Source organism: Petromyzon marinus, chromosome 20, assembly GCF_048934315.1.
Source record: "Petromyzon marinus isolate PM22_M1 ecotype Great Lakes invasive population chromosome 20, UKy_Petmar_22M1.pri1.0, whole genome shotgun sequence".
NCBI lineage: Eukaryota > Metazoa > Chordata > Hyperoartia > Petromyzontiformes > Petromyzontidae > Petromyzon > Petromyzon marinus.
Window position 1 is genome coordinate 14,284,729 of NC_133686.1, and position 12,062 is coordinate 14,296,790.

At 45.4% G+C, this 12,062-nt stretch overlaps 1 protein-coding gene and 1 long non-coding RNA gene across 8 annotated transcripts in view; one reads left to right on the plus strand and one right to left on the minus strand.

Annotated features, from left to right (window-relative positions):
* WDR97 (WD repeat domain 97) overlaps nt 1-11,257 on the plus strand; it is a 38,167-nt gene extending 26,910 nt beyond the window's left edge. For 6 of the 7 annotated variants that reach the window (XM_076068342.1, XM_032957445.2, XM_076068339.1 and 3 more), the window contains 5 exons: nt 732-853; nt 1,419-1,584; nt 2,153-2,343; nt 3,412-3,473; nt 8,946-11,257. In XM_076068342.1, the coding sequence (XP_075924457.1) occupies nt 732-853; nt 1,419-1,584; nt 2,153-2,343; nt 3,412-3,473; nt 8,946-9,124 (720 nt within the window). In that variant the 3' untranslated portion in view covers nt 9,125-11,257. The remainder of the gene's footprint in view (nt 1-731; nt 854-1,418; nt 1,585-2,152; nt 2,344-3,411; nt 3,474-8,945) is intronic. The other variant, XM_076068341.1, reaches the window with a different exon arrangement.
* On the minus strand, nt 754-9,013 carry LOC142925392 (uncharacterized). The gene is made up of 2 exons (XR_012942379.1): nt 8,925-9,013; nt 754-4,455 (listed from the first exon to the last, which is right to left on the minus strand). It is a non-coding gene; the product is annotated as an uncharacterized LOC142925392 (long non-coding RNA).
* Nucleotides 11,258-12,062: the final 805 nt, after the last annotated feature.

Below are 12,062 nucleotides of genomic sequence, written 5' to 3' on the forward strand. Positions count from 1 at the left end.
ACCCACTCTCACCGCACCTGGCCCTGACTGTCTCTGCCCTTATTACAATTTACGACCGTTCGGTCCTGTGCTTCCCCTCACTGCGACCCTGTCAATGCTTGTTGCATCAATCATTATTAGCAACCACTTGGGTCCCACATTACCCTAACGTGACCCTGTCTGTTCCCGTTACGTTAATTAGTAACCATGGCCGTACTGTCCCTACATCACCCCCCACTATCCTTACACTTGTAACTCTAGGTATTACATGCGTCCACTTCCTGCACCTTTGTGGGTGCACACTGATGACATCACACTACCTATTTAAGGCCCCAAGACTGGAGAACATTTTCACTATTCTGGCAACTGCCTGATGATGTTTGTTGTAGCTACCAGCCAAAAGTTGTATCCAATTGTGAAATGTTGTGGAGAGATCCCAACATTGGTGTGCTGAAGCAGTAATAAATTGGCACGTTTGTTTACATGACATTGTCTATGTTAGGTGGAGGAGGGTGTACATCACAATAGCAAGAAGATTCAGAGATACAACTTTTCTTTTTACCATTTTGATAGAAAGTGTTCATTACTTTTACTTTCACCTCCACAAATATACGAGTCACATTTCATATAAATACAATATTTAATCCTTATTGGCATGTCTAAAATACAAAGTGATGTCATGAATGCTAATATAACTTGTGAGGATTGCGTGGCTGATTTCACTTTATTGCTGTGATATTTTATATCAATAGGTGGATGAGCAACGTGCATTCATCCAGACAACATTACAAACACTACTCACTTTTGGGTTTCGGAGTAAAGAACTTTTGACTGAGTTTATGGTGCAGTTTCTTCAAGCTGATGATAATTTCAGGTATGCAAAATGCAAGTGTCTACACAAATAAATCTGCTCTTAGTGCCCAACATTCTTTATTGTTCTTCATTGCATGTAATGTTAATCAAAAGCAATGAATACACAAACTGAATGTTTTAAAGCAATCCATTCAATTTGAAGCTAACACATTAAAGTATAATTGGCAGGGATATTAAACATGAATTAGCCACTTGATTTGATGACTTCACTTGGGACTGAGTCCGTACTTTGACACAGTGGGATGATCCGTTAGTCAGATGCAGATTAAATCTGGGGCTTATATCATCAACTACTTGGCTCGTTCACTTCCGAGAGGGAGGCTCCAAACACCCTTATATATGATGTTGAAAATTTTTCATTTACAATATCCTTATAATTGTCCTAGATTACAACTGGATATACAGCTTAACGATGGTGATATAATTAATTTTGTCTTTGAAATTACAGTACTTTGTTAAAATAATTTCTGGAGTGTAAGACCCAATATAATGACTTTATGGAGATGCTGCTGCTGTCCAGAGTATCCCATGATCTCTCTTTTGATTATTACCCACTGTTCTTTTAGGAAGGTGGTGTGGACTATGCTGAATCAAGCAGGGCTACGTGACCCACATGCCTACTTTGCCAAGGAGATGATATCCTGGAATCTTTGGTCCAGAGATGACTTTACCAAACAGGATTTACAAAGGATCTGCATGGCATGGGTAGACCGATGTATTATGCATTTTCAGGTATGAAATGTTAAGCCACATTTTCAGCATTTCCTCTCTCAAGCTTTCACCATACACTACTGCGGGCATCTCCAACTCCTGAAATGTTATAAAGTGCATTAAAATGTAATAAAGTGCATTAAAATGTAATACATCGCATATCAGCAACAGCTAATATGTGTGAATAAAATGCAATGGTATAACACAGTGTATTGCTATTTCAGGTCAACTTCCTTTTTTGTTTTATGGATAATTACCTGTATTACAAAATGGCTATTTCGACATGATATGTGTCTATATTGGTATTCTTCTTTGGTTTCGAAAGAACCAAAGAAGATGAATCATTGCAGTCACGAAAGCTTTAAATCGAAATTTAACCGCCTCTATGGGGAGGGATTCCACACATCCTTAAGATCATTCAACAGACTCCGGGATAAGAAGGCTCAACTAATCGAGTCCCGTGACTTTACCGAAAGAACCAAAGAAGATGAATCATTGCAGTCACGAAAGCTTTAAATCGAAATATATTGGTATTGTTGAGCTTCTGAAGCTTGGTGGTGTTTTCGATCCTGTACCTGTCGCATGTCAGGGAACAAGGCTGCCTAATACACCGGTTGTTCTGGGAACATCGCAAGAGTTCTATGTTTCAATGGAGACAGTAAACCTCTACTGCGCTGCCCAGCTGGAGAAAGAGCTGCTGTTTGCATCAGATGTGACCCCTTGCTTGGCTTATGCACAGATTATGAAAAACACTGTTTTGGTTCTGCCAAAAATTAAAAGGTATTCTCCCTAAATATAAATAATTATAAAAAAATTATACGTTTAGTAAAAGTGTTATACGTTGCCTATTAAAGTGTCCAGTTGCATCCCAACATCTCTAACAACACAAATTAAAATTTTACAAAATTCCACTTAACATATAACAAGTCTAGTTTCACATTAATCAAAATATAAATCCACAAAAGTGTGTCACGTGCAACACATAGTTTGCATAGTCACTTACATATAAATAAACATGTTCTTTCTGTCACATACAGGGAAATTAAATTCACTGGGAGAATTTGTTGTAAGGCAGAGTAGCTTATCTTTGTATTGGTGACAGATTAGACACCACGGGTGATTGCAGTTTTTTTAGTACTGTACACTATTCACTTAATATCAAAGAAAATACACCAAAACACTTATCTCAACAACGTCCCACGAAATTCAGATGTGTGTGTGTGTCGCTATTAGCACTGGAGTGTTGTTACTTGTATACCAAGAGTCCAAGTTTGTGGCGCTCCATGTAGGGACACCATGACCCTTGATTGATCTCGTGTTCAACACCCACGCGACCATAAACAGTGCCTTGGTAGTTGCGACGCCATCGTCAGTCAGGTTGTTCCACCTCCATATAAAGTTTTTTTTTGGGTTAGATCGCGTAAATATAAATGTGTCGTTAAACCCGCCTCCACCCACAGTCAATTAGTAAGGTTTGTCACGTAAACAAAACGTGCCAATTAGTTACTAGTTCAGCACACCGGTGTGTTGGAGAGTCAACCCAAAATATTTACAATTTGAGTACCATGAGGTTTTTCCAGAATTATCGCAATTCGCCTGATGAACCTGGTTATCACCAGCACAACGTCATTTGACTGCAATGCACCAAAAAATGGTGTGCATGTGGCAAAGTACATGTTTAAATTTTGGTTTTAAATAATATGTGAAAGTATTTACATGTAACTGCTGATGTACTGTATTTGAACAGGAAATTATTAACAACCAATAAGAAACATTTGTTTGAGTGTGTGCCTTGCCTTGTAAAGACAGACATTTTTCAAATAATGCTTTGTTTACATTTGTTCATAGTTCTCGGGCTCTGGTTCGGTTAGGGGAGACTCAAGTCAGGAGCAGACAATGCCACTCTGAAGGTATGGCTATCACATGTCCTATTAAAACCTGTAACATACACTCTTATGATTCTGCTTCTATACTGTTAATCAGGAAATAAATGCTAAAATACTCTATTGGAATAATGAAGAATCTTAACTTAGAACCCGTGTTCAAATTCTAAAAGATCTACTATGGATTAAACAATTGTGGTGTTTGTAACATGTGTAGTGACTAACTTGGAGAGAGTAAGACTTGAAGGCACTTCTTTATTTAATAAGCACCATCGGGATAATACAATATGTATTAAGGCTGTCTATTGTCGGCGGCCTTGCTCCGCCCTGGCCATGCCCCCTTTCTGGAACCTACTAGCGGGTTGCTGGTGGGCCTCTTCTGTGACCTTTCCCCTAGATCCCCCTCTCGTGTATATCACGGCCTGCTGACGGCAGGACTGCCGTACGCCACAGATCCCCTTTTTCTCCAGCAGCCAGCGCTATACCACTACATCACCCCTCCCCCCCGTGGGAAAAAAAACAGCCGTCTCGGCTGACAATAATCACATACGGAGAGGAGGAAAACTTACAAGAATGTGCTAATGCAATTTACCTAACAGGGAGGGTTAATGAACGTCAGAAAAAAACCCCTTTAACTATTAACCCCGAAACCGCAAGGGAAGTGAACAATTTCTGACATCCGCTGGCGTGCCGCAGTCCATGAGCAACGAGAAGGACCCCAGGTGAATCAGAAGCCACAGCCCGGCACGTGGCTGCAGCCACCCGCCAGACGACGGAACACAATTGAACGACGGGAAGGGAGCGGTTCAGCAAAACAAAGCCCTCTTGGAGCAAGTCCTGGACGCCGGTCCCCCATCTCGAGCAGGAACTTGCATGCTGGGGACCACCGGGACATCACACAAATGGCCTAAAGGGCATGGCCCCTCCCTGGGAGAAGAAGATGGTGACCAGGCCTCCACACGTGGTCCATCACACGGAGGCGCCGTCGGGGGATCTCCGTGCTGGGGTCCTGCGGGCGGTACAACGCAATCCTCCTGAAGCGCAACTGCTGGGCTCATTCGCCCCGGCTCGTCGGGCACATCAGACACCCGCCGCTCGGGAGGTGCGGATGAACTGTCAACATAGGGTGGAACATAGGGTTTTAACCGTGACAAGTGCACAAACCAACGACGGCGACTGACCTGTATACGCATGCACTGCGGTCTCTTGACCTCAATCACCCCAACAGGGGATGAACCCAAGGGCATCTGGGGACAATGCAGCCACACCTTGTCCCCAGCGGTCCATGGGGTCCCGGACCCCCGTTGTCCACGAGCTTCTCATTTGCGGCCTGCCGTTTGGTCAAATTTCCCTGAGACGCCTCCCGCGCCTCCGTCAAACACCTAGGCGTGACCTGCATGGGCACGGGCATGACGGCTCTCTTCTTACCCAAATTTATGCCCAGCTGAGCTTCCATGGGGGATCCATCTCCCTTCCATACAAGAGGTAAAACAAGGAGAATCCTGTTGCGGCATTAGGGGCCATCCTATATGCGGCCAGGACACCGGGAAGTCCCAGTCCGACTGCGCCTCGTTAAATTATTGACAACATGGACATAAGGGTCCTGTGCAAGCGCTCTACCATCCCGTCTATCTGAGGATGGTAGGGCGAGGTCCTGATTTTTTTGTTCGCAGGGAGTCACATACCTTCCGTAACAATTTACAATAAAAATTTCGCCCTTGGTCCGTAAGAAGCTGTTCCGGAGCCCCCTTGTCCAGAACATACCCATGCAAAAACACGTATGCAATGGATGGTCTGGCAGAGGCCATGCCACCGGCCACTGGGACAGGTATTCCACCACGAACAGGAGGAATTTATTTCCATTCTGAGTGGCGGGGAATGGCCCAAGAATGTCCAGAGCAACTAGCTCGTTGATACGAGACACCGTGATAGATTGTAACGGAGGCTGGGCCTGTCTCAGTGGTGGCTTGCGGCGTGCACAGTCAGTACAACCTTTTACCATGTGGTATACATCGTCCATCATCCCGGGCCAATAGAAGTCACGCTTCAGCGTTAGCAAGGTTTTATGGACTCTGAGGTGCATTCATTTCTCGTGGACCGCCCGTGTGAGTTTGCCCTGCAGAGCAGTTGGCACCTCCATGCAATAACGCTGCAGCTCTTCATCCCATCTCACCAAGAGTCCTTCATGGAGGACTATAAGGGACACTCCTGCTGGCACGTTTTTACTGCCTCTTGCACCAACGCGACGTTGCAACTTCAAAAAGGAGACGTCCTCCATCTGGAGACATCCCCATTCCACGTGCATAAGACCCAATGTGCCATCACTGTGCCCCTGCCGCGGGTGCTGGTGCATTGACAGCCGCCACTACATCCTGCAGCTGATGGATTACATTGACCGGTTCCCATTAAGCACGCACACTGGTCATTCGGTGGTAAAAGGGACAGCGCATCTGCATTGCAGTGCCGTACACCCTTCCTGTAGGTGACTGTGAAGGAGTAGTCCTGTAAAATTTCTAGCCAGCGAGACAGTTGGCCGGAAGGCTGTCCAGCCATAGGGAATATTGAAAAGCCGCGTGGTCTGTAGGTATGATAAAGTCCTGTCCATAAAGATACAGCCTATATTGCTGTATAAAGTGAACTATGGCTAGCAGTTCTCTGCGCGTCACGCGGTAGCGCTGGGGACAACACACGGCTCCCATAGGCCACTACTTTCTCTGTGCCGTCCACGACCTGGGACAGTACAGCACCATTTCCGGTGCAGTTAGCGTTCGTGTCTAACACAATGAGCAGAGAGAAATCCGGGTAGCCGAGGGGAGGAGCGTTGACGAGGCCATCGCGCAGCGCGACAAATGCGGCCTCCTCCCCCCACCGAAATCTCTGGCCCTTGGCAGTGAGCGCGTGGAGCGGTTTAGCGATCATCGCGAACTTGGGGACAAACTGGCAATAATACGACGCGAACCCGACAAAACTGCGAACTTCACCCACCGATGCGGGGGTTGGCCATGTGCGCATGCACGCAGTTTTTTCGGTATCCGTGGCTATCCCGGACTCACTGACAATGTGGCCCAAATAGCCACCGACGTTTGCAAGAGATGGCACTTTTACGGTTTAAATTTGAGATTGGCCACCCGCACCTTGACAAACACTGGACGCTGTCGCTACAGATGTTCCTGAAACGTGCGCCCAAACACAATAACATCGTCCAGGTAAATGAGGCACAAGTCCCACTAAAAACCTGCCAAGACAAATTCCACAAGCAATTAAATTGGAACAGCCCTTGTGATGTTCGGAAGATGGTTTTGGCCTGGATTTTTCATCCAAGGGCAGCTGCCAAAACCCCAACAACAAGTCAAGGGTCGAAAAAAACGCACACCCGACAAGGCGTCCAAGGAGTTATCCATCTGAGGGAGTGGATACGCGTTCACCACCGAAATTGTATTCAATTTTCAGAAGTCAACGCAAAAGCGCAGACTCCCATCCTGTTTTTTTTTACATAACAATGGGGGCCCCCCACGGGCTGGATAGAGTAGGGGAAATAATGTTTGCAGCTAACATCTCGTCAACTGCATGGCGAACATGGTCCTTCTCCCTGGGACTGATCCATATCAATGCGATGTTGCAATAGTGAAGTGCGGCCAATATCAAATTTCCCCTGGCTAAAAATATCGGCAAATTCCCGAAGCAGGGCACACAGCTCGCCCCGCTCTTGCCTGGACAAATTGGAATTTTCCCCGCACAACGCGTCCATCCAAGCCCCGTCCGACTCGCCTGCCTGCTCCACCACGGCAACGACCTCTACAGCCTCCGTGCAGACCTCCTCACAGTGCATGGCCGTTGCATGGGCTAAAACTGTGCCAGCTTGGACCACCGCGGCCCCTAGCCCGACATTTAGCACTTGCAAAAATGGCTCCTGGTCCACCCTCACTATGGTCTGAGCACCCACCAATGCGAGCCCCTGAGTCACTATATTTGAGGGAGTTAAAAGGACCCCTTCAACGGGATCTGTCAAATCCAGTTGCTTCCGCCACCGTAAGTGCACCAACATCTGTGCACCTGGCGGATCCATAACAGTTTCCCTCGCCAGGGCCTGAACTGTAGTGTTAGCCCTTGCTAACCTAGTTGGAGACTTCAAAAAGACTAACCGCTGTCCCGACGGCAATTCAACACAGCCTTGATTGACAAGGATCTTAAGGGGCATGTTCCTGAGGAAAACGGTGCCCAAAAGACAGGGCACAGCCAACGTCCTGGAAACTAACACCGGTCCCATTAACTCAAAGTTCCCAATGGGGACTTTCGCCACTCTTTGGCCTATAATCTCCAAACTCCCACCGTTCGCGGCAACACAAGCACTAGTGACTGGGCTAAGACAACAGGTCCTTGGTGACAACAATTTCATAATACGCCCCGAAATCATGGTGGCCGATGCTCCCGTGTCGACCAGGACCCTTACCTCTATCCCCTGAATAAAGCCAACACCGCGGACGACCCCGCTGCAGCCATCATGACACGGTGCGCCAACACACTCCATTGCCTTGCGCCATGCGGCCACCCATCTGACGCTGGAGTCCGTTGCTCGTGCGCTGTGACCCAGCTTGAAGCAGGCGGTCGTGGACCTCCCGCCACTCCTGCTCCGGTCGTCGCCCCTCAACTCCTCTCCCGAGTGGACGACGCGAAGGCGCTCCAGTTCCTATGGCGCAGGCTCCTCCGGATCCTCAGGCCCCCCGCAAGTAGCCACCCCGGACCACCGCTGCAGGTTGACATGCGCTTGGATGCAGCGGGCCACCTTTAAGGATGACAGGTCGTCCTCTTCCGTGATGGGAAGAGCGACGCCCACTTCCTGTGCCAGCGACAGCAATCTTTCCAGTACTAGGGAATCCAGCGTCGTCTGTTCCATGCGTGGATATGCTGCATGGCCCAAGGTCAGCAGCGCGCTGTGGAAGGCGAGAGGCGTCTCGGCCTCTCCCCGCCTCCGTAACACAAATCTTTGGCATGAGTTGGATGGCAGGTCAAAAATGGCGGCCATCTGAGTGCACGCCCAAGGCAGAGTCGCTCGATCCGCCGCCAGGATGGCCTCAAATGCCGCCAGGGAGTCGTCATCCAGAGCCGTCGGCAGAGCCCGCAGAGCCTCCTTATCGAACCACCCAACCAAGGTGATGGATGAGTTGTTCATCTCACACAGTAAGGAGACTGTGGATTGGATGAGATAAGCATCTAGAATTGGGCGGCAGGATGCCACAGTGGTGACACTTCTGCCTCACAGTAAGACTACCTGAGTTTGATTAACTTGGGTGCCTTTCGGTGTGGAGTTTGTATCTTCTCCCCCTGTTCTGCATGGTTTGCTCCAGGTTCTCCATAGTTAAAACAGACATATAATGTATTGCGTAATATCATACCTTAAATTACACGTTAAAATTAATAACATGTTAGCATGTGATGCATTTGTTTAGCTATGTTTTGTGAGGAAAATTAATACTGTACCTTGTATTTGTGTTTGTTTAGCACACCTCCCATCCTTGGCCCACAAGAAGCAGCTGAAGGATTGTCTTCCATTTATTGGCCTCCCAATTTGTAGATATAACCTGCAACCATTTTCTTCAACTGCCAGCATCTCTGAACACCAACAGGTCACACTCAGAAATTCTCGCAAATATTTCATCATCAACCACTCTTACGTGTAGCACAACAAAGGACACATTCGATATAACACATCTTACAATACATCGTGAAATATGTTACAATACATTTAATATGTAAAGTGTGTACACTTGCATTGTTGCAAATAAGGTCGGTTTCTGATTTTAATATTCAGCAAATAGTTATGAGATAACACATACATCTAAATGCCTTCTGGCTATATTCACATTTGACACATTTTTGACATAGCACTGGTAACTGCATATATGCAGATACGAGATTTGAGGCTTTCGTGACTGCAGGAATTACTCTGGTTCTTTCTGTAAAGTCACGTAGAAAGAAAGTAAATAAAATAATAGAATACGGCGTTTCGATTGCAACAGAAGCAACCATCTTCAGGTAGAACTAAATTTGAGAGAGAGACAAAACACAGACATGGAGACACACAGACACACAAGCAGAGAGAGACAACACAGAGACACACAGAGAAACACACAACATAGACACACAGAGACCCAATGCCTCTGTGTCGAGGCCTTAAATAGAGAGAGAGGGGGGTGGGGCAGAGAGAAAGGTGGGTCTGCTGGAGCAGCTGCTGGAGCAGATAAATTAGCATGTCAATGAAAGACCCAAACAGACTAGTACATTTTAGAGAGAGTTGTGTGTAAATCCACCCCAAAGCGAGAGAAAGAGCGAATGGACCTATGAGAGTCTGGTAAATTTTAGAGAGAGAAATAGGCAGTTTGAGAAAACAAAATTTAACAAATTTTGGGGAAATATAATGCAATGCAACACAGAGAGTCGGCTAACATACAATTAACGCATAGCCTGTTTGATTACGATCTCCAAAGATTGCTAAAATTAGAAGTTAAGTGTGGAATTTGACAGAGACACACAGAGAGATGTGTGGAAATCCACCCCGAAGCGGCCGGGGGAGAGAAAGAGCGAATGGGCCTATGAGAGCCTGGTACATTTTAGAGAGAGAAATAAGCCGTTTGAGAAAACAAACTTAGAAATTTTTTGAAATATAATGCAATGCAACACAGATAACGCATAGCCTGGTTGATTATGATCTCCAAAGATTGCTAAATTTGAAGTTGTGTGAAATTTGACAAACAGAGACACAGAGAGAGATAAATCAAACTTACATCCTCAGACACACAGAGAGAGATAAAACAAACTTACATCCTCCCTGTAGTGGTGGTTAAAACTTGATTTGGATCTTTCGTGACTGCAGGAATTACTCTTTGGTTCTTTCGGTAAAGTCACGTAGAAAGAAAATAAATTAAATAATAGAATACGACGTTTCGATTGCAACACAAGCAACCGTCATCAGGTATAACTAAATTTGAGAGAGACAAAACACAGACACGGAGACACACGGACAGACACACAAGCAGAGAGAGACAACACAGAGACACACAGAGAGACACACACAACATATATAACCTCTTGCCACGGCAGCTCTCTCGCCTACTTCAGCATTTTCTTGCTGTGGTTGTTCCACCTGATGAAGATTGCCTGTGTTGCGATGGAAACGTCGTGATTTGTTTTATTTTATTTCTACCTAAGTGACTTTACCGAAAGAACCAAAGAGTAAGTATGCAGATACTCTTGGAGCAGTGATTATAAATAAATACCAGTCTTGAAATACTTAGCATTGGTAATCATAGAAATACCATTTATCAAAATACAGAGAATTATTTAATCAATACAATCACGTTTGCTACCTGGAACATGCATATTGATACCATATGCTGTGCTTTGTTCTATTCTTGCATAATGCTTTGTTTTAGTGTGATCAGAGTTTGACCTTCAGAGCTGCTACTCGACTGCTGCTATATCTGAACTGTAAACTATTTTAATATATGTATTTTGTTTACTCTGAAAGGAAACACTTTCAATATGATGATAATTGTAGTCCTTACCCTAGCATGAGTTTTACATATAATTGTTTTTTTCTGTAGACGTTTTCTTTATTGTATTATCATTTCATCCACTTGTGTATTAAAGTTTGCTTTTCATGAAAAGGGCATAAAATTAATGCTAAAGTTTATTGTCAGATTGAACCCATAGATTTATTTCTCAGAGTATGATTAGTACGTTTTGGGTTATTTCATCAAATGTATAGATATTCTATCATTGCCAACCTTGAAATAAATAATTTGTAAACTGTATATTTTGTTTAGTATATTTGTACAATTTTCACCTGCAGCCCTGGGTTAGGGTTTAGGAGTTAGAGGTTATGGTTACACATGTGCACAAGTGCATCACGTAGCCAAGGTATCATATTACTTTGAGCGTTGAATTACGGCCACCAAAGTGCATCAGTGAAGTCATGACATTGACTGTTGAGTGACGGCCGGACCCCTAATGCATGGACTGTGGGAGTTAGCCAAACTTCACCTCATTGGTCAGTGCGTGTTGAAAGGTGAGGAGCATAGACATTGGGTTATGAGTTAGTATAAAATAAGTTTTTAACATTTAACGATGTTTTTACTTTGTGACGAAGGCTCTGCACGATCTGTTTCCCATAGATAAATGGACATAGAGGGTGAACAATATACACTATGGGCTAGGATATTGAGGTTGAAACTGGCTAAGCGATATAGGCGGAATGACCAGTTTTGGGACCAGTCTAGGTAGGGTTGATGGGGTTTGTGTGCCCCTGAGTAGTATAAAAGGCAGTGCTCAGAGCGAATGAGGCAGGAGCCATTCATATCTCTCAGCACCTCAGTAACCCACACAGCCCTGGAGGATGCAGGGCTTCAAGCCAGGAGCAGTGGACTGGACTCTGGGCAAGGGAGACTTCCTGAGCCGTAAGTAGAATTAGCAGTCATGAGTGTAGATTGTGGGTTCTTAGGAAAGTATTGTTGAAGGTTAGACGGGCTTTATTTGTGTTTCAGCACCCATGGTGGGCCTGGACAGGAGTCAGGTTTGGAATGTGACAAGCTGGAGAAGCAAGAAGAGAGAAGTATGGCT